Source organism: Podospora pseudoanserina, chromosome 2 (genome assembly GCF_035222485.1).
Source record: "Podospora pseudoanserina strain CBS 124.78 chromosome 2, whole genome shotgun sequence".
Classification (NCBI taxonomy): Eukaryota; Fungi; Ascomycota; class Sordariomycetes; order Sordariales; family Podosporaceae; genus Podospora; species Podospora pseudoanserina.
The window spans coordinates 2,465,488-2,492,460 of record NC_085921.1 but is presented as its reverse complement, the minus strand read 5'-3'; the positions used below and the strand labels follow the sequence as shown (position 1 = coordinate 2,492,460).

Sequence of the window (26,973 nt, the reverse complement as noted above, 5' to 3'; positions counted from 1 at the left end):
GGTACCGCAATCCCCTGAAGATGTTTATTGCTGCCGTGTCTGTATTATTCCACCCCTCTTGCCTTCCTCTTTTTGGCCTTTTGCTTTCTCTCTGTGAGCTGTCTGTCGAACTTGGTTTCATATCGAAACTTCTTTTTTTTCTTTTGCTCTTTGGGACGCTTCGCGCCCTTGGTCGCTTGTTTGTCTTCGTCTTCTGGCTTCTCTGTTTTGGACTCCTCGTCGTCGTCAGTAGAGACAGCTTTTGGTTTGTGCAGACCGTCTCGGTCCACACTAACAGCCTCGACGGTAACAGTGGTGTATTTGTCTTCGTCAATGTACTCCTCCTCCATGTCAATGGGCGCCTCCACCACCTCGTCGTCAGAGAGGCCGCCCCATTCCTCGTCCTCTTCCCCGTCTTTGCCTGCTGTACCTGTCCCGGCTGCCTCGGCTTCGCGGAGAATTTGCTGAATGGTCTGGACGTGCTCTTCAAGGGCTTGTTTGCGCTCTTCCCTAATCTGTTACCGTAGTAGACACACACATGTCAGAATAAGGCTGTTTTAGATATTCCCATGAAAACCAAAAGTTTGCTGCTCCTCCTCACCTGCTTCCTCGTCTCAATTCTTTCTTCCCGGGCCTTTTGCTCGGCGATTTGCTGCGCGTGTCTCTTTCGCTCTAGCTTGCGCTTGTGGAACCCGGTCAGGTATTCTTCGCGGGCTGTACGGTCGAATGTGACTTCTTCGACGGCGTGCTGGACTTTGCGCTTCTTGGGGGGTGGAGGGGCTGTTTTGCGGACTCGGGGCTGGATGAACATGCCCGGTTGGGCGAACATGGCGGCGGTTCCATCCATTTTGGGGGAATTGGGGGGTGGTTGTGACGGGATGGAGGTGGGATGTTGAGAAGGTTGAGTTGATGGCCCGGCAGCTGTAATTTTGGCGATATTGATCCCCTGTAACTTTTCGCTAACGGCGCGGGCTGGTGTTATCGGGATTCTTGCCGCCCCACACCGCCTGGTTTGCAGCAGCGGGTGGCAGGCAGGGGGCCCGTTGGTGGTGGCGCCTGTCTTGGCTTGGGTTTGGTGGATACGACGGGAGCGAGACTGAGCTGCATCATCCATCCCAGCCAGCTGCATACCTTACTTGTCGCAGACAGCTTCGTCCATCCGCGACGTTTGTGTTGAATACCTTCCTGACCATACAACATCGAACACCCCTCGCGATTCAAGACAACGACAGAGGGGCCAAGTCCACCTCACTTATCTCCCGGTTGAGGCCAATTTGTTCACCTACACCAACAACACGATGCGTATCAGCCAAGCAACCACCCTGCTGGCCTGCACAGCAGCAACCAGCGTCAACGCCTTTACCGATTCCGCGCCCTTTATCCTCTTCTCCTCCGCCGAGTACGTTTCCTATTCCCCCTTGCCATATCCCCCAAAATATTAACCCCCCCTCTCCCTCTACAGCCTCCCCACCCCGAACTCCAACCCCCAACTCCAAACATCCTCCTCAGTCCTCTCCACAACTAAGTCCCTCCTCTCCGGCTGCCCAACAGGCAAGTACATCCTCATCTCCCAACCCAACCTCCACGCGGCAGACATTCGCACCTCGGAACACTGCCTCCACACTCCCAACCTCTGCAAGGCCACCCGCGCCCAAAACACGAAGTCCGCCTTTAGCGTAGCAGAGGTTATCGGGCAGATTTCCGCTACCGAGCTAAAGGAGCTGGTCGCCCAGTCCTGCAAACATGTCAAGGGGGGAGCGATGCAGCTTTTGGAGGTGAGGATGAGGGGTCTTCCTCCTGTTGTTGTTGGGGGGGATGAGAAGGAGAGGGTGGAGATTCTGGAGGATAATGGTATGTTCTTTCATGGCAAACTGTGAAGGGCGGTGCTGACATTGGTTGGTGTAGATCACAGACTTGGGGAGAGGATGTCTGCCCTTGATGAAGAGGGGGAGGGGTACACTGTTATGGTTTTCTCGGATCCGGCTGAGTTGCCGCCTTATAGGTCTGAGTTTGACGGGGTGGCTACGGGGCATATGGATTTGAAGAGGGGGTTGGATGATGAGTTTGAGGGGGTGGTGGTGAATGGGAGGGGGAATGAGACGGAGAGGGATACGAGGGGTTTGTTTGAGAAGTATCAGTTTTTTACTCCTGGTAAGTCTTTACAAGTGGAAAGTGAAAAGGGGGGGAGTGGGTTGCTGACATGACAAAAAATAGGCATCTTTATGGCGCTGATCACGCTGGTGATTGTGCTGGCTATTTTGACGGTTGGGCTGAAGGCGCTGGCTAGTTTGGAGGTGTCATATGGGGCGTTTGATAAGGAGATGGGGCCGGCTGCGCAGAAGAAGCAGCAGTAAACATACTGGGCGTAAGTGCGGGTGGGTGTGTATGGGTATGACTGTGAATGAAGAAGGGAGGATGGATGGCTGGATGGATGGGCTGTATTGGAAGAACTGTGTAACTCTTGTAGCATAGATATGTTTCGTCGTTTTCCTTTTTTGGTCTTGTTTATTACTTTAGGGCCTACATTTTGTTGGCCTGGACGGAGTTATGATAGTTGGGAATGGCTTGGGCGAGGGCATAATTGTGGCATTTTCATACTCGGTTCTTGTCTGAATATGGTTGGTGTCAGTGACAACGGAGAATGAGAGTGGGAATTGCACGTTGACTTTTGAAGTAACGAGTCCTTCCCAGTAATCAATGATAAAATCAGGAAAAGGTTGTGTTTCAGAACCTTTTGCAATTTTTTTTTGGTATCAACAAGATGAACAACCTAACCACCATCCCATATGCCATCACATTCCCATAAGCAAACAGCTATTTTCTCTACCATATGCACCGATTTTTCCGGGCCCAATCGTGATATTTTGCCTTTCCCTCCCAATATCGATCCCGCTCTTCCTCAAACTGTCCGTCCACCCAAAAGAAGAAACTTCAAACCAAATGACTCGGCAGCAAAAAGTTGGGAATCCCCTCCCGAACGGCATACTCATGCCCGCACACCCCGCAGACGAGCTTGCCCTCCATCAGGTTCGTCTCCATGAGCAGCGAGTGCAGGTCTTTCAACAACTTGTCGTCTGATTGGAGTTGTTCGATGGTTGGTGGGGAGTCTGGGAGTTGGGGGAAGCCGAGCTATACACATTCACTGTCAGTAGGGTTGAAGTTTTGTCTTATACCGGATAGATGCATGAGGGGAGAAATACCTCTGCGGACGTCGTCTTGAGCGCCTTCCAGTCCAGTCTTGGAAGCAAGTTGACCAACAGCTCCGGGTTGACGTCGACGTCGTCCGAGGCGAGCTCGGCGTCCTTTGGGTGGAGGGGGAACGAGTCCGAGGAGGACTTGCAGGTTTTTACGGCGCAGGTGAGGAAGTTGAGGGTGAGGAGTTTCATTTTGGCTGTTTTCTTTTCCAAATGACCTGGTGGTGAAAGGGGTAACGTTCGGCGACGAAAACGGGGTTCGGGTATCTATCAAACGTGGTCGTTAGATGTGGTCGTGGAGAATTAAGTTGTGAGTGTGAGTGTGGATGTATGAGTGAGTGCTTTGGTTGATAGACAAGCCCAAAAATTTAAGATGCTTGAAACGGGGGTGCCCACGTGATGCATGTAAACCGAAATCATGAAGTGAATAAGAACAAGCAGCACCATGCTGAGACTACAACCAGAGCAATTGTTGCTCTCGGCCCATAAAGTTTACCAAGTTTATTCTACAGCTTGTCATGTCTCCCATGAAGGAATACCTATACAAGCCCAGCTCCCCACTAATCCTACGATCCTCTCTACGCCAAGCTCTTCTCATAACGAGCCTTCTTAGACTTTTGCGTGTGGCGTTGGCGAAGATAGCCAACAACAGAAGCCACCACAGCGGCAAAGACAAAAAACTTGCCACAGATGGCCCAACCGCTGCTCTCGATCGGGGCGGTCGGATAAACGTCGTCGGTGACCTCTGCAGAGTCATCATCCAAGTCTGCAAGAACGCAATGGAACAAAAGCCCATAAATCAGCACTCGTGTTTTTTTCATCAATTTCATGTCTTTCTGCTTCGCGTGTGTGTAATATCATGACGAAATATCCTTCATATCGGCCTTGTGAACTCCAAAGGTGATAGTTTCTCGATTTTCATCTTGGTCGTCGTGGCCTGGGTACGCAAACACATCCCCGGTCAGCAAACAAGGTGCGGATGAGGAGCACAGCAAAACCTGGGCACACGGACGGCACTAAGAATGAAAGCAAAAAAGGGTATATGTAAAGAATAACGCTGTGTTTAGAGTTCCACGTGGATACCTTCTTCGGGGACCTCCAGCTCGCCAGACTTGGCGATCTTGACCGTCTTCTCAGGCTTGTCACCAGGTTGGGTCTTGACGTTCTCGATCTTCTCGACGATATCGTAGCCCTCAAGGACCTCGCCGAAGACGACGTGGCGGCCATCGAGCCAGCTGCAGGGGACTTGTTAGCCAAAGCTCCTTCCAAAGTATTTTCGGACAGGTTCAACGTACGAAGTAACAACAGTGGTGATGAAGAACTGGGAGCCGTTGGTGTCCTTTCCGGCGTTGGCCATGGAGAGAATGCCCTTCTTGGTGTGCTTGAGCTTGAAGTTCTCATCGGCAAACTTTTCGCCGTAGACTGCGATTCTAGTCAGTACACCATGTCTCATTCTCAAGAAACCCCCGGAAAACACTTACTGGACTTGCCGCCAGTGCCATCACCCTTGGTGAAGTCACCACCCTGGATCATAAACTGCTTGATAACACGGTGGAAGGTAGACCCCTCATAACCGAAGCCCTTCTCGCCAGTGGCAAGAGCGCGGAAGTTCTCAGCGGTCTTGGGGACGGTCTTGCCGTAGAGACCCATGACGATGCGGCCGAGGGGCTCATCACCGTGGGTGATGTCGAAGTAGACCTTGTGGGTGATCTTGGGGCCCTTCGCAGCCTCAGCGACCTGGGAGAAAGCAACCATCGACACACCCAGGAGGGCGGTGGCGGTCAGGACGACCCGCTTGAGGCTGAACATTGTGTCTTGCTTCTGTGAGGTGTGTTTCTGTGAGGGAGAGAGAATTGAGGGAATGAATCAATTGAAGACAAGAATGCGGGGGAAGGGGAAAAAAGAGAAAATAAATGAGAAGTCCAGAACTCGGACTGTTATTGCTGCCACCTCGATCAGTTGAAGCTACGTTTCTGTTTCAACTTGGGCTTGCGGCAGGTGAGAGCCGAGCTTGGGGGGGCGGGTTTACAGGGGGTGTCTTCAGGGGGGTTTGAGGCGGGACAGCGAGGTGAGTGGTTGAGAGTGCGGGGCAATGGATGGGGGCGAGGGGACCAACTCATCGAGCCCGGCTGCGCGACGGCATGATTTTCTCCCATATACCGGCACGCTAACCAGACCTGGCCAAAAGGTCCACGAGAGATTCCTGACATCGGTTTAAACCAAAAACACTGCACAAAAGTAGGTCTCAATATGTAAGTCTACCCTTCCTAAATTTGAATGTTGATTTCTTTACACCAAACCACTACCACTACTACCACTACCCACGTAGGCCGAAGCCATCGCTAACCTCACAGCCATAGCCCTGACGGCCCTGACGGCTTTGACAGTTTTGACGGTTTTGAGGCTTTGACGGCTGGCCCTGGCGGCTCTGATGGCTCGATGGCTTTGATGGCCCTGTGAATTTTGACACGACTATCTATACGTGGGCCTTCCAGAGTTTTCCGGGACGTGTGGAAGAGATAAAGTGCACGGTAAGGACCTGTTTTTACCTGTGTTTTGCAGACCTTTTTATGTTGGAAAACTTAAGCCCTGGGGACTTATTCTGGATGCGGTTAGCTTGCCAGTATATAGGAGAAAACCATGCCGTTGCGCAGCCAAGGCTCCAATCAATCCAGTCCCGTGACGCAAAGGGGATAGCGTTGAATTGGAATCTGGGTCTCCAATCCGGCAGCCGGACACCAGGCGTGAATGTAGAGACGCGCGTGCAGGGAACTGGAGATGTGAACAGGCACCTCTTTGGCGCAGAACAGAGCAGAGCAGAGCAAACGTCATCCTTCAAGGTTACCAGCAAACACATCTCGACTTTTTTTTATAACAAATCCACAACTCGTCGCAAGACTTCAAGGCATCCTATATAACAATCCTATCCCTCTCTCAAATCAAATGCCACCAATCCCATAACCTCCGGCGCAGTCCCAATCCCAACCATTCAAAATGATGTCCTCGACTAGTGAAGAGGACCCCTTCCTCCAAGTCCAACAGTATGCCCCCCTCCCCCTACACATACCACGCCGCCTTTCATCTGACAACATACACACAGAGATGTCCTCACCCAACTCCAAACCACCCGCCCCCTCTTCACCTCCTACCTCCGCATCCGCTCCCTCTCCTCCTCCACCACCACCACCCCATCCCCAGAACTCATCTCCGCCCGTGCCGAACTCCAGTCCTCCCTCGAATCCCTCTCCGAAGACCTATCCGACCTCCTCGCCTCCATCCGCGCAATCGAAACCAACCCCTCCCACTTCAACCTCTCCCCAACAGAAATCACCCGCCGCAAACGCCTCGTGCAGGAAGTAGGCAATGAAATCGACGACATGCGCGGGGAGCTCTCCAAGACCTCCAGCAGTCTCCCAGACCCATCCTCCTTTGCCGATCTTGACAATCACGAAAGGGGGGAGGACTACGCCGCTCAGTTCGAGCAAGAGCAGCAGGTCATGATGATGCGGGAGCAGGATCAGCATCTGGACGGAGTCTTCCAAACAGTGGGCAATCTGCGGCGGCAGGCGGATAGTATGGGGCGGGAGCTGGAAGAGCAGGCCGAGATGTTGGAGGTGGTGGATGGTTTGGCGGATAGGGTTGGGGGGAGGTTGCAGACGGGGATGGACAAGATGAAGTACGTCCTGAAGAGGAATGAGGATACGCTGAGTAGTTGTTGTATCGGGGTGCTGATATTGGTTTTGGTGATTTTGTTGGTGATACTGTTGATTCTATAGGGTGTTTTGATGGAGGTGGGTAGGGCACTTGGTTTTTTGGGAAGACAGGGAGTTCTTGCACATGATCAGCGTAGATATACGGGACTTGACTACGGTTCTTGTCACAGCGATGTTTATACGGCGTTTGGGGACGGTATTTGTTATTTAGGAGTTGTGTTATACACTTGTAGGGTATTTAAACAACACACACGCTGTTACAGAATGGTTCAACCTGAGCCAATCCAAACCGCTAACCAAACATTTTTCCCCCAACACAACTTCCCACCCAGCAATATCATAATAAATTTGTTTGCTGACCCTTTCCCATTCCCCGAGTTATATCCTTTTCAGCCGCTGGGTATTAATACACGCCAAAACTCACTCAGCCCCCACTCTAAAGAACCCTCTGGTTCCACCGCAGTTTCTATCCCAATGTCAACCCGGTGTTCTTCTTAAGTAGTGTAGCCAACACTTCAAGCGAGTGGACCGCCGCACCCTTTGTCGGCGCTCTAGCAGGGAACTCAACGAGGGCCGTCCGCAGAGCGACAACCGCGGCGCTGCCATACGCGTCGATGAATTTCCCTTCGTAGTTCTCAATCATGGCTTTCAGGACGATACACTGCGTGTTGCTGATCTCAACCGCCGGCGTGTTCACTATACGCGCCATGGCGGTCCAGTAATGCCGAGCCGGATACGGGTTTTGCTTCTTGGACGCGGCAAACTTGCGGAGGGAGATGGCGGCGAACCCGGCACCGAGACCCGTCATCCGGTCCATGTGTTGTTGCTCACCAATCCATCGCCCGCTGTCTTTCCACCACCCAAGTCTTGCTCGCCCTTGCTCGGTCTTTTCGCTTCCTCGGTAGCCGAACAGGACTGGGCAGACTATCCTGAACTTGGCCAGCAAAATGTCAATCATTGATTTCCCTCGCCAGAGAAAGTCCGGTTCTGAGATTGTAGCGGCTACACAGACGCCTACCGGGTCAGCTGTCTCTGGTCGCGCTGAGGCTTCGTTGATGAACTGCGAGATGGCGCCTTTGCTGAAGATGTTGAGGAGGTAGATGAACAGTGAAGGCAGTGCTGGCTCGTTGCGTGCTGCTCCTTCGACGGGTTGTCTTGGCTCAAAGACATAGTCTGATGGGTCAATGAGCTGTGACTGAACCTGGTTCGCCAGTGCCTCGCGCAATAAATTAGTAATTTTTGTTTGCTGTTTACACGGTTAGCATAAAACGAATTTTGAGACAAGGTCCCCGCCTTGGTGTACGTGCCTGCGACCGGTTTACACCAGGAGCTCCCGCAGAAAGCTGGCCTATACACTTTCTGAGTTCTCTCCTCATATCTCCCATTCTCTCTTTCAGGGCCCGGTTGGTCTTGGCCTGTTCTGCCATCATCTTCCGCAGGCCTTTCAGGTTCTTGTGGATCACGGTATATCTGTCGATGGTTGGTACCGCTAGAGCCGTTGGAGCTACTGGAGGTGCTGCCGGTACTGCCCCTGTTGTCCCAGCCGTACCATTGGTCTGGCTGGTCCCATTGAGCAACCCTCCGATGCCGAGGACTGAATTTGCTGGCTTAGCAGCTGGTGCTACTGCGGGTACTGGTGGTGATGGTGATGGTGTCGGGGCTGGAGGCGCCTTGGCAGAAAACAAGCCTGATGATGGCTGTGCTGTGGGTGCTGTTGACCCGAACGGACCGGCTCCATTGAGTACAGAAGTCGGCTTTGGTTCATCGACTTTGTTGGCTGGAGGAACAGCTGCTGGTGGAGTGGGCTTTGGGGCTGGTTTTGGTGGTTCAGGATCTGGTAGTAACGGGGGAATCTCAATCTTTTTCGCCTTGAGTTCGTTTAATCTGACGCGCTCGGCAGCTAATTCCTGCTCGGTTTTGATCCTCTCCTCCTCTTTTCTTCTCTGTTCGAGGACTCGGTCTCTTTCCTCCTTCAGACGAGCCTCTTGCAGCACCCTTTCGGCCTCCTCTCGAATTCTGGTATGTTCTTGTCTTGAGGTCTCGAGGATTTGCCTGTGACGCGCCGGCGAGTTCCTGTCTTGGTTGAAGATTTCTGCGAGATCGGCTCGGTGAGGGCTGGCGACATCGTAGCTCCGCGCTGGCGAGGGAGATGCTCGCTGCATCGTGCCGTTTTGTTGCTGGGACGCGCCCGGCTTATGGCTTGTAAGGCGTCTATCAAGAGATCCGGCAGGGTGGATGTGTTGCGCGGGAAAACAGGTGGTCAATGTCGCGACGTTGATTGTTCTTTTGCTGAACCGTGAACCGCGAATGAAAGAAAGTCGCGGGGTTAGATGCACCCTCCTGGTGTTTAACTTTTTCCTGCTCCAAGATGATCCCTGCAGCAGATGATCTGCTTTGAGTTGCCCAACAAAGCAATGTCGACAACCCTAACCCTTCTTTGCTACCTTGCTCCTTGACAGCTACCTCTTCCTCTTGCTCCTGTTGGACATTGAGATATGGCCGCATCTCAACCGGGGCATTGGATGTAACTAGGCTAGCGATCAGCGGGGACAAGAAAGGCATCGGGTGTTGTGGATAATTCCGAACGACGGGTACGAGTCTCCAGGCTTCAACGTCGCCCAAGGTTTGGAGCTTCCAGCTGTGCAGCGTCTCCAAGAGCTGGGCCGGGACCCCAATGGAACAAACAGTTGGAGCCACATATCGGAGCTTATCAAAACAGTTTCACAGAGCTAGAACTCAGAGGCTCCATCAAGACAAATTGCAATCCACCCTGTAGTCTGGTATCAGCAAAAAGATGTGATCAAAGCCATCGTATGTATCTCTTTATTTAGCAGTAGTAGGGCAAATGACTATCCGGATGCAATGTTTTAGCTATTCCTGTCCATCTCTTCCAACACTGCCGAAAATGTTGGTTTCGTGCCGCAACAAGTTGACAGTCAGAGCGCTGGACTGGACGCATCATCAAGGGCTAGCTCGACAGTTCTGACAGCTCCAACCAAACACCGTGCCGCCTCAGCCTGGTTCATCAGAACAGGTCTTGCCAGTCAATGATTGTCCCCGAGCTGTCAGTTGGGAGGAGGTTGTAGACGAAAAGCCAGTCCCACAAAACAGCCGTGCGTGCGTCTCGCCCCCCGCAATGCCCAGATTAGAAGAAAAAGCCAGGTTCCCCTCTTTGCTCACCTACCTGTAACCTGATATCTTCAAGCTCGGAGAGGGTTGAAACAGAGAGGGCTTCACCACAGCCACAAGACAATTTATATTCTTCCAGGTTGTTCAGATCATTAGGAAGAAAGTGTCGGTCAGAGTGGTGAGGTGGTAGAAAGAGAAGTGAAGTTCCCCATCGGCTGCAGGAGAATGGAGCCCATTGGCCTGTGGCTGCATCCGTCTTTGCTTGAGCAGGGGTTGAATAGTGGGACGGTAGCTTGGAGACGCCGCTGGTGCGTCACGCCTTCAATTCGGATTTGCTGGCCGTGGCACTGGGCAACCCCACTTTCCTTACCCTTTCGGTAGCTGCCACAGCACACCCTCCCCCTTCGAAGCCACCCAAAAGCACTGTGCCATCGCCCTGGAGTATCCTTCCTTTTCCTTTCCGCTGTCTCTTCCAGCAGGTTGTCTGTCTCTTGTCTCGCTTCATCGTCATCAACAACCTCCGGGTTCCCGTCTTCCCAATCGCACCCTCCTTGCCCCGACCTCCCCTCTACCTCTCTCTCTTCCCCCGTCCCCTCTTCAGGCTTCGCTCGAACAGCTATCGCAGCTCTCACACACCAAGCCCTCTCTACCTCTCCCACTCCCACACTCCCTCCCCCAAAGCTCGACGCATTTTTCAATCTTTCATTAACCCATTTGGACTCGAAATTCAAAAAACTGTTTCTGCCTCTGCCAACCGCAGCGTCCGTGGGCGACATCTCCACATTCACAAACCAAACCCCCAAAAAGAACAGCGCACAGCTCAGCAACAGCAACAACAACGCAACGCAGCAACGCAACAAACCAAAACGACCCGACGACATCCGACCATTATCGACTACTCCTGTCTGCATCCGCCTCCCGCTGTCCGTTTGCTTATATCGCAACAACATACACTTGCACCGCACTCGACGTGCATCCATACCTTGTCCGTCTGTCCACTGTCTGCCCACCATCCACACGCACCTCAGCCCCTGAGTAGTCGCAATGGATCAACAGCAGCAGCAGCAGCAACAATCACAGCAACCCCAGGCTCAGCCTGGAGGTGTGCCTGGCCCTACCGGCCGCCGTCTGCATATCGCCCATCGCCGTAGCCCTTCGGAGTTGACCCCGTTGATGAGCATGTATGCGAATCCCGGCAGTAAGTGCTACCCCTGAATTCGCCCCTTTTCTGCCATCCATCAACCATTACCCTCACCAACCATCACCTTCACCAACCATCACCTCAAGCCACAAACAGCCAAGCTAACATGTGTTTTTCTTTGCAGTGGAACAACTGGCCATTGCGCAGCAAATCGAGCTGCTGCAACAGCAGCAGCAGCAGCTCCAAGCTACTTATCAGCACATGGGCATGTTGCAGAACGCTCAGGCTCTGGGCCAAGGCGGCTTCAACCCTCTCCAGCAGGCCATGCCCAACCTTTCGCCGCAGACCGGCTTCCAATTCCCGAACCAGCTTCAACAGCAAAATGTGTCCTTGGCCCCTCCCACACAGCCACTCTCACATCGCCGTAATCAGTCGGCTATTCCCAACATGGGTATGGGGGGCCCCCCTCCCGCCCCTTCCGCCGGAGCCTCGGGATCTGCCTTTGGCAACTTTGAAAACCTCCAACCCGCCCAGAGAGGAGAAAACACTGGCGGCCGTGGTGGTAGAGGTGGCGGCGCCGGGGGCGGTCATCAGAGACGTCACTCCCTAGCCCTCGCTGACGCCAAGAAGGCCGCCGAAATCGCCCAGCAGAAGCGCACCACCTCCGGCTTCCAGTTCCCCGCCCCTGGTGCTTCGGGCTCTGCTGAAAAGACAGAAACTGACGCAAAGGGTGCTAGTGCCGCCCCGGCGCCCGCTCCGGTTGCTGCCCCAGCCGACAGCCAGATCGCACAAGGTTCCTCCTTCCGTGGCGGTCGCGGCGGCGGTCATGGCCGCAGCCAGAGCATGGCTGTCGGCGCCGGTGGTCGTGGAGGACGTGGTGGTGGTATGAACTTTTCTGGCGACGACCTCCAACGCCGCGGTGGTGGTGCTGGCGGAGGTCACGCCCGCACTGGATCTCGGAACTTTGATGGCAACTGGCGCAACCAGAGCCAGAACCAAAATCAGGGCCAGGACCAGTCTGCCGGCGCCGGTCAGAACCAGGGGTTCCAGCCGGGCCATCGCAGCCGCGGGTCCATCAACCACCAGTCCATCTCTGGTCTAGGCGCTTTCCAGTATGCTGGCCAGCCTCAGTTGATGCAGCTCCCTGGGCAGATGATGGTCCCCGGCATGTTCCCTGGTCAGCAGCTCAACCCTATGCAGCTCAACCAGCTGCAGGCTCTCCAGATTGCTCAGATGAGCGGCCAGCACATGGCTGGTCTTGGCGCCAGCCAACATGCTCCTCAAATGGCTGCCCAGCAGCCCCAACAGCAACAGCGCAAGACGCTTTTCACTCCTTACCTCCCCCAGGCTACCCTTCCTGCTCTCCTCGGCGACGGGCAGCTGGTTTCGGGTATCCTCCGGGTCAACAAGAAGAACCGTAGTGACGCTTATGTGTCGACTCAGGATGGTCTGCTCGATGCCGATATCTTTATTTGCGGCAGCAAGGATCGCAACCGCGCCCTTGAGGGTGACTTGGTGGCTGTCGAGCTCCTTGATGTCGACGAGGTGTGGTCTCAGAAGCGCGAGAAGGAGGAGAAGAAGAAGCGCAAGGACATCACCGACACTCGCTCTGGGTCCACCGCCGGAACAAACCAGGGCAGCACTAATGACGACAATGGCGCCGAAGGCGGCCTCCGCCGCCGCGGCAGTTTGAGACAGCGCCCTACCCAAAAGAAGAATGACGACGTTGAAGTGGAGGGTCAGAGCCTCCTTCTCGTCGAGGAGGAGGAGATCAACGATGAGTCCAAGCCTCTTTATGCCGGCCATATTGTTGCTGTCATTGAGCGTGTGGCTGGTCAGATGTTCTCCGGCACCCTGGGTCTCCTCCGTCCCAGCAGCCAGGCTACCAAGGAGAAGCAAGAGGCCGAGCGCGCCGCTCGTGATGGGTCCAACTCTCGCCATCACGACAACCGCGCTCAGGAGAAGCCCAAGATTGTGTGGTTCAAGCCTACTGACAAGCGTGTTCCCTTGATTGCCATTCCCACTGAACAGGCTCCTCGTGACTTTGTTGAGAAGCACCAGGACTACGCCGACCAGATCTTCGTTGCCTGCATCAAGCGCTGGCCCATCACCTCGCTCCATCCTTTCGGTACTTTGGTCGAAAAGCTCGGAAAGATGGGTGATCTCAAGGTTGAGACGGATGCTCTTTTGCGTGACAACAACTTCTCTTCCGATGAGTTCTCCGATGCTGTTCTGCGCAGTGTGAACCCTCCGGACTGGACTATCGCAAAGGAAGATGAGGCGGCCCTCGGCTCCCGCAGAGACTTCCGTGGCGAGAAGGTCTTCACCCTCGACCTCGAAAGCACTGCCGAGCTTGGAAACGGTGTCCACGTCAAGACACTGCCTGATGGCAAGGTCGAGATTGGTGTTCACGTTCCCGATGTCACTCACTTCGTGAAGCCAGCTTCGCTCGTCGACAGAGAGGCCAAGAAGCGCGGCACCGCCGTTCAGCTCATGAACCGTTTCTGCGCTCTTCTCCCACCCAGGCTGTCCGGCGAGTACTGTGCCCTGACTCCCGAGGAGGATCGCCTGACCGTCAGCGTTGTCTTCCACGTCAACCCACACACTGGCGCTGTTGCCGAAGGCGACACCTGGATTGGAAAGGGCATTGTCAAGAGCGGCGGCAAGTTGTCGCTGTCTCAGATTGACGAGGCTCTCTCTAACCAGGCCGGCTTCAGCCACCCCGTTGCTGGTGCCAAGGATATCCAGCTTCTCAGCCTCCTTGCCCAGAAGTTCCACGAGGCACGCCTCGGTGCTGGCGGTGAGCCTATCGCCCCTCTTCGTCTGCTCCAGCAGCTTGACGATGAGAACATCCCGGTCAAGCACAATGTCTTTGATAGCAGCTTGGCCACCGAGCTCGTTGAAGAGCTCATGCACAAGACCAACACCTACGTCGCTCAGCGCTTGGCCGCTGCTCTTCCCGAGAAGGCCCTTCTGCGCCGCCACGCCCCTCCCAACTCTCGCCGTCTGCAGACTTTTGTGGAGCGCATGTCCGCTCTGGGCTATGAGATTGACTCGACCAGCAGCGGGTCTCTCCAGAACAGCCTGTTCAGAGTGGACGATTCTGACATCAGAAAGGGCATGGAAACACTGCTCCTGAAGTCGATGCAACGCGCCAAGTACTTTATTGCTGGCAAGACTGCCCAGCACCTTTGGTCTCATTATGCTCTTAATGTGCCTCTCTACACTCATTTCACTGCCCCGACCCGGCGCTACGCCGACATTTTGGTTCACCGTCAGCTTGAAGCTGTTCTTACCGAGACCGAGTACACCGAAGACTTGGAAAATCTCATCAAGACGGTCGAGTCTTGCAACACCAAGAAGGATTCTGCTCAGAATGCTCAGGAGCAGAGCGTCCACATCGAGGCCTGCCGTACCATGGACAAGGTCCGCCAGGAGACCAACGGCGATCTCATCAGCGAGGGTATCGTCGTCTGTGTCTACGAGTCGGCGTTTGATGTGCTCATCCCCGACTGGGGCTTCGAGAAGCGCGTCCACTGCGACCAGCTCCCTCTCAAGAAGGCCGAGTTCAGAAAGGAGAAGCGTGTTCTTGAGCTCTACTGGGAGAAGGGTGTCCCCAGTTCGGCTTACGTCCCCGAGGACGAGAGGCCCAGGGCTGGCGGTGCCTCGCAGAGGGTTTCCAACGCCATGGCCGCTGCCCGCCAGGCCGAGGAGGCTGAACGTGTCAAGAAGGAGCGCGAGGAGGCTGCTCGCAAGCAGACCGAGACTGGCACCATTGCGCCCGAATCGGCCGATGCTCTCTTTGACGATGATGAGGACAATGCTTCTGACATCACCGAGGCCATGGCTGGTGCTTCTCTCGCCGAGCGCCCCACTCAGAGCGTGCCCGGCTCGCCTACTCGCTCTTCGTCGACTCTGCACCGCACTCGGTCGGATTCCAAGGTGCCGGTTACCGAGGCGCCCGAGACTCGCCTTACCAACAAGGAGAAGTATCTCAAGTTTTTCAAGCTGAGAGAGGAGGGCGGGGAGTACATCCAGGATGTTACCGAGATGACGCGCGTGCCGGTCATTCTCAAGACGGATCTCAGCAAGAGCCCACCGTAAGTTTTTTCTTGTTGCTGTTGAATGAGTATCATGATGACTAACAAGTATGCAGTTGCTTGACTATCCGCTCTCTTAACCCTTATGCTTTTTAATCTGTTAGCCATTACAATACTGTTTTTTTTTGTAATATTGATTGCAATGCTACCACGGAGGTTATGAAATGGAGATGAAGTCTGATGGGAAGATTAAGTGGATAGTATGTAAAGAATTATGGAAGATGGAGAAGAGGAGAAGGAACAATTTGGTCCGGTGTGGGGGGATATCAGTGCAATGAGTTGTGAAGGGAAGAAGTTGATGATGGGGGTGGTTTAGAGCCGAGGGACATCATTGCTAGAAAGCTGAGGGGGTAGGCTGGGATGAAAAGGGGAGATGGTATGGAAAGGGAGTAGTATTAGGATGATGGAAAGAGGGAGGGGGGGCCAAGCAGTGAGATGAGCACAAGTAGGGAAGTTGTTTAATGAACGCGATTTTAACGTTATATTTGGTGCATGTGAATTGTCGAGATGTGGAAGGAGGTTTTTGTGTGTTGTGTTGTGCGGCTTGGTGTAGGTAAGTTAGTGGATTGTAAAGCCGATTTCCGGTTTCAAGATGGCTGTGTGTGTCACACCTTTATTTTATTTTCTTGGTATACAGGCTGAAAATAATGTCTGCGGGATGTTTAAGGGAGAAGAAAAATGGAAGACTGAAGTGCCGGCTGGGCTTGGCTGGGGGCTGGGGGGTCGAGGTTTATGCGAATGTTCGGATCTCGGGATTTTGTCTACAGTAGTAGTAGGTGGTTGGAAACATGAGTTGGGGGTTGTGCAGTGGGTGGGATTTTGATGCGACCTTGCTTTAGGGGGGGAGGGGTGTTCGATTGTTCGATGAAGGGTTCTCGGCATTGTAGATTTCAGAGTTGTGGTGGTGGGTTCTGAGGTTGATAATTCCGAGATCATCATTCTTGGAAGAGGGTGGGTTCTGAGAGATGGGGGGACGGTGTTTGGGATGGAAACAAGCTGGCCTGTTGGGGGTGGACGTGAGAGATGTTTTTTAGTTTAGCTCCAGGTTGGTGGTTGAGGTTTGTCTGAGTCTACGGTACCAGCTACCTGTAGCTAATAGCTAGCAGTGGCGTGCTTTAGGTAGGGTAGGTAGGGAGGGAATGGAATGCTCCGTGGAGAAAGGGAGCTGTTTGCCAGATTCATTCTACGAAGGAGGACCTTGTGCTTGGCTTTGGGCAGCGAGTCAAGAGCTTGAGGCTTGATTCAATGTCCACTCACACACACATAAGTAGGTAGGTGCTTGTGGTGTTGCAGTTCTAGACCGTAGGCTGGCCTGAAAGAAGCTTAAACATTTACTTTGCAGTACGGTACCTGGCCGTGATCTCGACGTCAGATGGGCCACTTGGAAACAACTGTGGCAACCTTTTGACAGGATTCGAATCGTGATGGGTGGTGGTGGGCGGGTGTGGACGGGATCACGGATGCAATGGGGATCCCCTTGAACATCACGGAAGAAGCACACGGCGTCGGGATGATTTTCTTGTTGTTGTTTCTACTGGGTTGCATGTCAGGAACCGATGCGACGCTATCGCTCAGTCACGAGAAAGGGGCGGCCTACCGTATGTCGCAATAAGGTTATGGAGATGGCGATAAGCTTCGAGCAATACCTAGAGGTATCCATCCATGGAGATGGCAGCTCGCTCGGATGAACAAGAGGCTTGATAGGGGGCAGAAGACAGAAGGAAAAGATGTCGGTTCTGCTGCGGTCCGTCTGAATTGAAACGTTCCTGAGACGAGCATCGCGTACGCCACTGTCGCAGATCACCCCAGCGCGGCTACCCCAAGCTTCTGTGCAACCCCCTGGCACACTCTTGGCACGTGCTCTCAGTGGTTGGGGCTGTACGCCCCCACACAGAGCGTTGCGTGCGAGCCGGGTCCCGAGCAGGGGGGTGAGGAGCCTCCATCTTAACTTTAAAGATGAAGATGGCGATGTGATTGGCGGTAGCTGCGGCAGGGGGTTCCAAAGGCTCGAGGGAAACGAAACACCAAGACGTCGAGGTCCTCAGTCCTGCCATCTGAAGTGCTGCTCTTGGGTTGCCGTCTGACGGGAAGCCGAACTCGATGAAGCAGAAGCCCCGGGGCGCGCGCCCTGAGCGCTGGAAACGACCCTGCGCATTGCCTGAACGAGATTTCTTTCGAAGCAAGCAGTGATTACTGCGGGACCCGGAAGGGCCAGCAGCCGCCGGGCCACCAGGGCGACAAGGGGAATCCTCCTTGGCTGGCCATCTTTATCCATGGTCGTTTCCCATCTCATGACGTTTTTCTTTCCCCTCCCCTCCTTCTTCTCTTTCTCCTCCTCATCCCACGCCTCCTTGTGTTTTGTCTATTCGTTACCCAAAGCACTGGTCTGCTTTTGACTCTCCTTTTTTTCAAACAAAAAAACAAAAACAAAAGCAGCTTCAGTCTGTCCTTGTCTCTCACTCTTTAGTCCATTCATTGGATCTATTCAGCTTTTACAGCTTTAATATTTTTTAATCTTTTTATACACAACCTACCTCAGGCAGGTCTTGTCTTATTCTTTTATACAAGCAGCCGGACTGGTCTTTGCTCGAACTCGACAGCTTTGGAACGATAACCGAAAGGACATTTGGAAAGAAACGGGAATCTCTCTCTCTCGCACACACACACACACACAACCGACATAATGCCTTCATTCACAAAGACACTTGGGGTGGTTGTTGCGGGACTTGCGGCTGTTGCTTCGGCCCTCCCATCAATTCCCAAGCTCAACAAGGCCCAGCTGAAGATGTACCAACACGCGAAGCGTCAAAACGCTGCTGCTCAGGCTCTTGGTATCAACGATCTTGACATTCTTCAATTGTGAGTTGACCTCAATCAAACCAGTCCCATGTAGCCAACTTTGACACTAACCTACCCTCCAGCGCCCTCACCCTCGAATGGCTCGAAGCAGCCTTCTACCAGCAAGGCTTCGCCCGCTTCCCTGTCACCGACTTCCAAGCCCTCGGCCTTAACGAGCGCCAAATCGAGGACCTGACCAAGATCGGCAAGACCGAAGAGGAGCACGTCGTGCTTCTCCAATCCGCCCTCGCCCAGGCCGGCGTCCAGCCCGTCCAGCCGTGCACATACAACTTTGGCTTCACCGACGCCGCCGGCATGGTCGCCACCGCCGCCGTCCTCGAGAACGTGGGTGTATCCGCCTACCTCGGCGCCGCCGCCCTCATCTCCGACGGCTCCATTCTCACCACCGCCGGCTCCATTCTCACCATCGAGGCCCGCCACCAGACCTTTGTCCGCGCCGCCAGCGGGGTGGTTGCCGTCCCCCAGGCGTTCGACACCCCTCTCACGCCGAAGCAGGTCTTTTCGCTCGCTGCGCCTTTTATCGAGAGCTGCCCTGAGGGGTCGAACTTGATCTTGACTGCGTTCCCATCCTTGGCCTTGGGCGCGGGGATTGACGCGGCGACTGTTACTGCTGGTACTGTCATCCGGTTGGAGAGCGAGGCTGCTGCCGGGGCTACGCACTGCGGCTTCACTACTGGTGGCAACCCCGGCGGTACCGTCTTCACTACCTTCACGCAGGAGGCCGGGTGCGAGGTGCCCCAGAACTTGGCCGGTGTCACCTATGTCAGCTTGACCAGCGCCGGTCCTTTGACGGGTGTGATTACCGATGAGATTACCGTTGCCGGGCCTATGGTTATGCAGGTGTCATAAGCGGCTGGTTAGCTGAGCTGGCTGCGGGTTGACGAGTCGAGACTTTTCTTTTTCTTTTTCTCTTTTCCCTCCTGGACTTCTGATGGTTGTTGATAAAAGGGGGAATAGGAGTTGGGAGTCAATTGGGGGGAAAGGGGGGGATGGAAAAGCGGAAGAGCTTAGACCGAGACGCCTTTCGTTTAAAAGAAAACAAAAAACAAAACAAAACACGACTTTCGATTCTTTCATTTCTCTTCTACCTATTACCTAACTCTCTCCGCCGTATACCACCGACATTACCATGTCACGACTGTTACATACTTCCTTTTTTATTTTTATTTTTTTTATCTTTTGAAATTATAAACTTTTTTTACTGGGACGTTTTGTCTTTTTCTTCGTTTGGGCGTTTTGAGTTTTGCCTTCTGATGTTGGTCTGTTTGTATATCTTCTCGTCCGTTCTGTCCTTGAAGTTGTGATAGAGGATGGTATTCTGTGTGCTTTTGGTTATTCAACTGTTTGAGCTGTCTGTTGGGAGTGAAGACTGGAAAAGAGAAGGAGATACCCGCCTTTGGTTTTGTCTATGTTGTTGTATTTTTCGAAGCTGCAAATAGGTTTTGGTCAGTTGTCTATGAGATGATGGACAACCAAGTGAGACTGGGCAAAATGGAAGTTGGGTGATGAATGAGATAAGACACATGTTGGGATATAGCCCAAGGAATGTAAGGAGCTGCTGAAAGATGTAGTACGTAGGGGAAATAAAAAAGCTGGTTTGCAATGTAGAGTCATAGACTGTTGGGATGGAAGGTGCACTGTCGGCTCACGTGCATGGCGATATGAATTCGGCCCACGGCCTGGTGGTGATATGATGTGAAAATAATGGAGAGCTTGACCTGAAAAGGTAGGTTACTGGCATTCGAGTGTTTGGGATCATACACTGTCCAAGGCTGTCGTCTTTGATTTGACGAGGTGGTGTGTCACGCTGCCCCTGCATCCCTGAATCGGATGAAATGCGTCTGTGTCGCTCGTAGACGTAGGACAGGTACGTACTTGTGAGCGTGTGGTTCTCAGCTTCCTTTCACCTGTCGCGTTCCTGAATAGGAGACAACCAATCCCGTCCAAGACTAGACAAGAACCACATTCTTCTCCTTGTCACGGGGAAGGGAGGGTTGTATGTTTAGTCCAGACTTGATCAAGGGTTTTAAACTAGTAGTTTGCAAACACCTTGAAGCATGTGAAATTTGAGGAAACCAAGAAAGCTATATCTAGCTTGGCTACCAGGGACCCTTGGGTATCTAAGTAAGCTGTAGGGGACTTGCCATGCAAGACATTTGTGAGGTTTTACGGTCTGAAGATTCATGCAACTCTAGGCCAGCAGTGCGTTTAGAATTAGAGAGAGACGAGAGAAACTGTGCAAGATGATGAAAGGTGGCGTGGGAACAATGGTGTAAGAGCAACAGATACACAGTAGCCATAAGAATAGTAGTGCAAGAGCAACTGTGGAAGAAAACTCGTGAGAATAGTCGTGTGAGAGATTTTGTGGAAAAGTAGGTCTGCAAGCGCTGCCCTGTAAGTGCCTGGAGTCCTGTACCCACTGAGATAAATTCTATCAAAGAGGTATTAGATGGGATGCCGAATGAGACTGAAGGGATGAGAGACGATAAGTTCTAACACGAAAATGAGAGCATATGAGCGAGAGCACATGAATGAGAGCACATAAATGAGAGCATGTAAACTAGAGCCTACTAAAAGCATCAACCAACAAAACCCCACGACAACCTTTGATGACAGGATACATGTAATCAAGGCTTACACAGGATAGCTCAGCCTGAATATACTCATGCCGCATATACCTGCCTGACTTATATAAGTAAACCGAAAACAAGACAAAAGCACACGATGAGAGGTCCCATGTCACCATAAACAAATCTCACTCCATCCACCTTCACCACCCCCGATATCACAAATAACATGAAGAAACACCGCCAACATTTCAGCTCACCCGCAACAGACAACCCCCTCTTAATATCACCACCCCAACAAAAGAACATCAGTCCTCCCACCAGCCCAAAGTACACCAACAGGCCACACCACCCCCTAAATAATCTTATCAGATCAGTTTCCTCCGACAGACATGCCGACACTCACCCAACTTCACCATCACCCTGATTATCTTATCAATCTCATCTCCCTCAGCCAAGCGCACCGAGCCTGACATCCCCCTACTAGTCACATCACCCCAACAGGTACAGATTATCTTATCAGATGATCTTGCACACGCGCCGCCGTTTCCCCCAAGCCGAAATAGACTCATTCTTGGCTTTTGCTCTTTCACATGTTATTTTTAGTGGTAGTAGGGGACCACGGCAGCAAAGAGGTACGTAGATACGTACCTATCCAAGGTACGTACCCACGTGCTAGACTACCTACCTACCTTATACGCAGGGACCGTCTTCTCTTTTGGGGAATGTATGTCCTCTTGTCATGGACAGATCTGGCCTAGATGGGTTGCAGGAGGCTTGTTTGTGCGACTGCAGATTGACGGTGTCATGGTGAAGCTTAAATTGTCGGAGATAGCAGGACTGGCATGAAGAAAACGGTGGAAGTGAAGCAGAGGAGAAGAAGGACGAGGAGGAGGAAGAAGAAGAGGGGTTGGAAAGATGAGACGACGAATATTCTCGACCTGGTCTGGTCTGGTCTTTAGACAACCTGAGACGAGACGAGACAAGACGGGACGGAGGCGCTCGCAACAGCGAGGAATTCGCCGACAAGAAAGGGCTCGCCGAGCTGAGTGTTCCCCTCCAACATACCCAACCCCCACGTCCCATGTTGATGTCCCTCTCGGCCGAGCTCGTTGTCGTCGTCGTCGTCCTCTGTTACACACAACCACCAGGTACCCGTTGACATTCTTGCTGCTCGCTCAGTCCCGCCGCTCCGGTCCTTCCGACACCATCAAAACCACACAGCATGCATTCATGTAATGCAACCTCCCCTCACTGGCTCTCATCCTCAAACAAGACCCTGGTGTTTTCTTATCTGATCACCGTCCCGCGCGCGTGTCATGCCCACACATACATTAAATCTAGAATACATCGAAAAGAGCCGCGTCAAGCCGTTTCCTTCCGAGATCCCTCTCTCCCCCGGTCCCCAGTCATCTAGTTCTAGTCCCCGTACCCTCTTCATCATCGGGCCTGGCTCCGAAACTCCGCCCACTACACTACCCAAGCGCCGTTCGCATTTACGCCGGCCGGGGGATCTCGGGGCTCGGGGCGAAGAAACAGAACAAATCAACACCACACCCCAAAGCTCGTCGTCAGGCATCATCATTGGACTTCTGCCCAGCAGTTCGAGAAAAGCATAGGTGCTGCTGGGTTGGTCCACACCCTGGTTGCTAGAAAAGATGACGAAAGTTCCGAAGAACAATTCTCCCCCCATATTTGTTTCTCACCAGCTAGAGTATACCAAGGATGAACCCCAAACCTACCCGTCTCGGCCTCCGTCATATTCAAGATGAGGAGGTCGTTCGGTAGTTTTTTTCCCTGGTGGTGAGGAACACACAGACAAAAAACCCAACACCTAGATCGTATTTTCCGTCGGCCGTTTTTTCCCAACTCATCGTCAAAGTCGGGATATCCTTGACCCCATTGGGGTAAGGTTCCCCAGGAGGAAGGGATGTCCCTGGTTGAATTTAAGAGGTTACGATTTGTCGGATTTTCCCGTGTGGATACAAAACAGATCTTGGGAAAGTCTTGGTTACCCACTGGTCGAGACCAAGAGCCATGGCGCAGCTTGAGGGATATCACGCCCCAGTGCGTCATCGAAAGGAGACAGAAAGTGAAATGCAAGGAAATGCAGGCTGCAAGACATCATGACGACGGAGGTGCCGAATGGTGGTGTCCTGCCTGCCTTATGTTCAGCTCGACTACTAGATACATTCAATCACCAACAACAGCTTGCTCTGCCCGATCTCGAAACATGTCCTTCCATGTTGGTCTTCCGTTCATGTTTGAGCGATATTTGTGACTTTGACAGCTGAATGGGGGTTGGCAGTGTTGGTTAGGTAACAAGGGCTCGACGTCCAAGATGGCCGGGAGAGGCCAGCTTCAAATAAATGCCTATCAGTGGTCAGTTGGGAATTGGTTACCAGTTCACATTACAACTGCACAGATAGCAGCAAATATTACCTGCTGCAAGACCGGAGGCTGATCAGCCAAACCGCAACCCTCAACCCTGCCGTCGTCGTGTCGAGGAGCTCGTCTGCCTTTTCAATGACTAAACGCGGGATGCGCCGGAGGGAAGCGGACATGAGGGACATGAGTAGCGTAGGACGGCCACTAGGACTCCAGCGACGTCGGAGTCGCACGAAAATGAGCCGGGTGATTCTGCGTCGTTTTTGGCGCCGCTTCCCTGCCCTGCGCCGATGTCCTCGCAGAATGCTAGCTCCCGTCGACCCCGCAGCCCTTCGTGAGCACCATCCCACCGGCTTTACCCAGAAAAGGGCGGCCAATCAGTGTCGTCGGATAAGAATGAGGGCCTGTCCCAGTGGCGCCGCGGCGGCATCTTGATCCTAGCCTGTCGTCAGAGAGGCCGGGACCCCCTGCCAGATGCCATGCCAGGGTCCAGGACAAGCACGCGAGCTTTTCCTCATTGTTCAACCACCCGTACCCTCCAGTGGCCCCCCCGAGCCCCCCATAGGGACCCCCAAACTGCCCCCCCATTCGACTGCAACCTCCACGCACCACCACGCCCCGAGATGGGCAGCGAGCAGCACCGCCTAGCCCTTTCCAAGCTGCCGGGCAGCCAATCAGCAATGCTATGTGACGACAGTATGTGTAGACCAACGCGGGGCATTGCCTATTGCAGGAAAATATCTCATCCCACGGCCGATATCGTCTGGTTTTCCAAAGGGGAAATAGGCATCATGATATGTATGGCAAAAAAGCAAATACGACCCGACTGGCGCGGACGTCGTTCCACATGTCAAGACGCTGGAACTGTGCGCCGTGCTTCTAACGCACGAGCGATAACCGGCGCTCCCTGAGTAAATCCTCGCCAAAACGTGGCCACTCGACCCAGCACAGGGACTCCCCCGCGCTGCCTGTTGACGACCATCCCAGGAGAAAAACGCAAGGCTCTGGATAATAGTGTGAAACGGAGCTACACTATTGTGCTGTCGGTAGAGAGAACTGTGTAGCTAGGAGCAGGGGACCAGGAAAAGGCTTGGTTCTGTCGTCCCATGAAAAAAAGAGACCGTCGCTATTCGGGCTTTCAAACGTTGCCCCCCCCTCCCCCCCACCACCGGCCTTTCGTGCGGGTGTCTATATTATACTCGTCCCTTCCCTTCGTCCCATTGTGCTCGATTGTCCTCTTCTCTTCCCATTCATTCTTCGTTCGACAGCGTACGAGTTCAACAGTTGATACCCTCGACACATTTCCGCACTCCAACAACAACAACAACAACAACAACAACAACAACAACAACAACAACAACAAGAACATATACCCCTAGATACCCATTCAACACTCGTCACAATGTCCAACCTTCCTTCTGAGCCCGAGTTCGAGCAGGCCTACAAGGGTGAGTTTCCATGAGAGCCAAGCCTTGGGACACTGGTCCGCCAATGGCTAGTGCTGACTCGTGAACCCGACAGAGCTCTACTACACCCTCGAGAACAGCACCCTCTTCAAGAAGAACCCCGAGTACCGCACCGCCCTCAAGGTCATCTCCATCCCCGAGCGTGTCATCCAGTTCCGCGTCATCTGGGAGGACGACAATGGCGACCTCCAGGTGAACCGTGGTTATCGTGTCCAGTTCAACTCGGCCCTCGGCCCGTACAAGGGTGGTCTCAGACTTCATCCCTCCGTCAACCTTTCCATCCTCAAGTTCCTCGGCTTCGAGCAGATCTTCAAGAATGCCCTCACTGGCCGTAAGTGACAGGCAACTTTGCCTCCTGTATGGCGAGCACTCGCTAACCAACTCGCAACAGTGATGATGGGTGGTGGCAAGGGTGGTTCCGACTTCGACCCCAAGGGCAAGAGTGACAACGAGATTCGCCGCTTCTGCGTTTCCTTCATGCGCGAGCTCGCCAGATACATTGGTGCCGATACCGATGTTCCCGCTGGTGATATCGGTGTTGGTGGCCGCGAGATCGGTTACATGTTCGGTGCCTACCGCCGTGAGCGCAACAAGTTCACTGGTGTCCTTACCGGCAAGGGTCTCCACTGGGGTGGCTCTCTCATCCGTCCCGAGGCAACTGGTTTCGGCCTCGTCTACTATGTCGGCCACATGCTCGAGTATGCTGGTGTGACCGATGGCTGGAAGAACAAGCGCGTCTCCATCTCGGGCTCCGGCAACGTCGCCCAGTATGCTGCCCTCAAGGTCATTGAGCTCGGCGGCAAGGTCGTCTCTCTTTCCGACTCCAAGGGCTCTCTCATCGCCACTGGCGAGCAGGGCGTCACCCCCGAGGATATCGCCGCCATTGCTGAGCTCAAGCTCAACCGCGGCTCTCTCTCCGACTACAGCCACAAGGACAACCTCAAGTACATTGACGGTGTCCGCCCCTGGGTCCACGTCGGCAAGGTCGACATTGCTCTCCCTTCGGCCACCCAGAACGAGGTCAGCAAGGAGGAGGCCGAGGCTCTTGTCGCCGCCGGCTGCAAGTTCATTGCTGAGGGTTCCAACATGGGCTGCACTCTCGAGGCCATCGAGGTCTTTGAGAACGAGCGCCGTGAGAAGAAGGGCGAGGCCATCTGGTATGCCCCTGGCAAGGCCGCCAACTGCGGTGGTGTCGCCGTCTCCGGTCTCGAGATGTCCCAGAACAGCCAGCGTCTCGCCTGGACCAAGGAGGAGGTCGACAGCAAGCTCAAGGAGATCATGAAGTGCGCCTTCTTCCAGGGTCTCAACACGGCTAAGGAGTACGTCGAGGCCACCGAGGGCGAGTATCCCAGCTTGGTTGCCGGTTCCAACATTGCCGGCTTCGTCAAGGTCGCCCGTGCCATGAAGGAGACTGGTGACTGGTGGGACAACCAGCTCAACAAGGAGGCTGCCGATGCCGAGGTCACCTCCGACTCTGGCTTCGCCGCTTAAAGCGATGATCCAGTGGTTGCAGTTCAGCCCAAGGCAGAGTAGCTGTATGTGTTGCTGGATCGGCATCCGGCGCTACCCGGGCTAGAACCAGGGCTGCAGAGGCACCACCACGTATCCGTATGTGGGTGACCAAGTGCCGAGCCATTCCCATCAGGATGGCGATGTGGCCGCCACCTCGATGATGACGCCGCCGCTCTTTGCGGCACGCCCATCGGTGTGGGATTTGTGATTTTTCTCATTGGGCGTTTTCTGGACCCATTGGCGTCATGGGGGTTCTTGGGTGCTGGGTATGGAGTTTGAAGGGATCGGACGGGATGGCCGGGACGAGGTTACGACTTTCATCTTCTTCATCTTCATCTTCCACCCCCATCTTCCCATTGGCAGCTCGGTGAGTAACAACCACGACTGTGCCTCCTGCACAGTCGGGGAGAGAATTGAACCGAGCGGGCCCTACCGACAACGTCATTGCTGTTCTGCCCCTGCGGGAGGCAGAATAAGCTTGTAAGCTTGTTGGAGTTGGGCGTGGATGAGGGTGTGTGTGTGTGTGTACCTGTTCGTGTTCTTGTTATGGTTTTTAAGGTTCTCACACCAAGGGGCATAGACGGCATTTGGGAGGGATAGCGTGTCGTGCATGGCGCAGGGAAGGAATCTGTAGAATAGAGTTGGGGATGCCCCAAGCATATAAAGATTATAAACACAATAAAAAATATAAAAAATAAAAAGAACAGAAACTGCAAGTGAAGTCGATGTTCGGAATGAAGTGAATTGAGAAGCAAAGCACGCCATTAATGAGACACCATGCCCCTTCCGTGTTATCAAGTGTTATCAAATGGGCAGCTGACCAGCACAAATTGACCCGGGACCTCGGAAGGGACAAGTCGTGGCTCCTTCCCAGAATCAACTTCCCCATGGGGTAGAGAGCGTAAAAGCCAATCAGAGAAGGTCT

At 53.6% G+C, this 26,973-nt stretch overlaps 9 protein-coding genes across 9 annotated transcripts; 5 read left to right on the top strand and 4 right to left on the bottom strand.

Moving 5' to 3' along the window:
• Window positions 1-10: 10 nt before the first annotated feature.
• QC764_206100 (uncharacterized protein) lies at window positions 11-1,376 on the bottom strand. The gene is made up of 2 exons (XM_062944314.1): window positions 581-1,376; window positions 11-494 (listed from the first exon to the last, which is right to left on the bottom strand). Exons 1-2 carry the CDS (start codon window positions 1,106-1,108, stop codon window positions 45-47), a joined length of 978 nt encoding a protein of 325 aa, XP_062803129.1. The 5' UTR covers window positions 1,109-1,376; the 3' UTR covers window positions 11-44.
• On the top strand, window positions 947-2,627 carry QC764_206090 (uncharacterized protein). The gene is made up of 4 exons (XM_062944313.1): window positions 947-1,378; window positions 1,442-1,830; window positions 1,885-2,130; window positions 2,194-2,627. Exons 1-4 carry the CDS (start codon window positions 1,278-1,280, stop codon window positions 2,331-2,333), a joined length of 876 nt encoding a protein of 291 aa, XP_062803128.1. The 5' UTR covers window positions 947-1,277; the 3' UTR covers window positions 2,334-2,627.
• Window positions 2,628-2,826: 199 nt separating this feature from the next.
• On the bottom strand, window positions 2,827-3,620 carry RMT1 (type I protein arginine N-methyltransferase Rmt1; the record flags this gene model as incomplete). The annotated part of the gene is made up of 3 exons (XM_062944312.1): window positions 2,827-3,108; window positions 3,180-3,440; window positions 3,570-3,620. 3 exons carry the CDS (start codon window positions 3,618-3,620, stop codon window positions 2,911-2,913), a joined length of 510 nt encoding a protein of 169 aa, XP_062803127.1. The 3' UTR covers window positions 2,827-2,910.
• Window positions 3,621-4,236: 616 nt separating this feature from the next.
• On the bottom strand, window positions 4,237-5,269 carry CPR2 (Peptidyl-prolyl cis-trans isomerase B; the record flags this gene model as incomplete). Its single annotated transcript, XM_062940250.1, has 3 exons — window positions 4,655-5,269; window positions 4,469-4,595; window positions 4,237-4,408 (listed from the first exon to the last, which is right to left on the bottom strand). Exons 1-3 carry the CDS (start codon window positions 4,980-4,982, stop codon window positions 4,237-4,239), a joined length of 627 nt encoding a protein of 208 aa, XP_062803126.1. The 5' UTR covers window positions 4,983-5,269.
• A 113-nt stretch (window positions 5,270-5,382) lies between these two features.
• Window positions 5,383-7,189, top strand: QC764_206060 (uncharacterized protein). Its single transcript, XM_062944311.1, has 5 exons — window positions 5,383-5,425; window positions 5,534-5,550; window positions 5,577-5,704; window positions 5,790-6,214; window positions 6,274-7,189. Exons 4-5 carry the CDS (start codon window positions 6,168-6,170, stop codon window positions 6,947-6,949), a joined length of 723 nt encoding a protein of 240 aa, XP_062803125.1. The 5' UTR covers window positions 5,383-5,425; window positions 5,534-5,550; window positions 5,577-5,704; window positions 5,790-6,167; the 3' UTR covers window positions 6,950-7,189.
• A 163-nt stretch (window positions 7,190-7,352) lies between these two features.
• QC764_206050 (uncharacterized protein) lies at window positions 7,353-9,048 on the bottom strand (the record flags this gene model as incomplete). The annotated part of the gene is made up of 2 exons (XM_062944310.1): window positions 7,353-8,132; window positions 8,194-9,048. The coding sequence occupies 2 exons, from the start codon at window positions 9,046-9,048 to the stop codon at window positions 7,353-7,355; spliced, it is 1,635 nt and encodes a 544-aa protein (XP_062803124.1).
• Window positions 9,049-10,077: 1,029 nt separating this feature from the next.
• On the top strand, window positions 10,078-15,706 carry SSD1 (Translational repressor). Its single transcript, XM_062944309.1, has 3 exons — window positions 10,078-11,213; window positions 11,341-15,256; window positions 15,313-15,706. Exons 1-3 carry the CDS (start codon window positions 11,060-11,062, stop codon window positions 15,350-15,352), a joined length of 4,110 nt encoding a protein of 1,369 aa, XP_062803123.1. The 5' UTR covers window positions 10,078-11,059; the 3' UTR covers window positions 15,353-15,706.
• Window positions 15,707-16,808: 1,102 nt separating this feature from the next.
• QC764_206030 (uncharacterized protein) lies at window positions 16,809-19,321 on the top strand. Its single transcript, XM_062944308.1, has 2 exons — window positions 16,809-18,115; window positions 18,178-19,321. The coding sequence occupies exons 1-2, from the start codon at window positions 17,940-17,942 to the stop codon at window positions 18,962-18,964; spliced, it is 963 nt and encodes a 320-aa protein (XP_062803122.1). The 5' UTR covers window positions 16,809-17,939; the 3' UTR covers window positions 18,965-19,321.
• Window positions 19,322-23,525: 4,204 nt separating this feature from the next.
• On the top strand, window positions 23,526-26,751 carry GDH3 (NADP-dependent glutamate dehydrogenase). Its single transcript, XM_062944307.1, has 3 exons — window positions 23,526-24,518; window positions 24,592-24,867; window positions 24,928-26,751. Exons 1-3 carry the CDS (start codon window positions 24,473-24,475, stop codon window positions 26,025-26,027), a joined length of 1,422 nt encoding a protein of 473 aa, XP_062803121.1. The 5' UTR covers window positions 23,526-24,472; the 3' UTR covers window positions 26,028-26,751.
• Window positions 26,752-26,973: the final 222 nt, after the last annotated feature.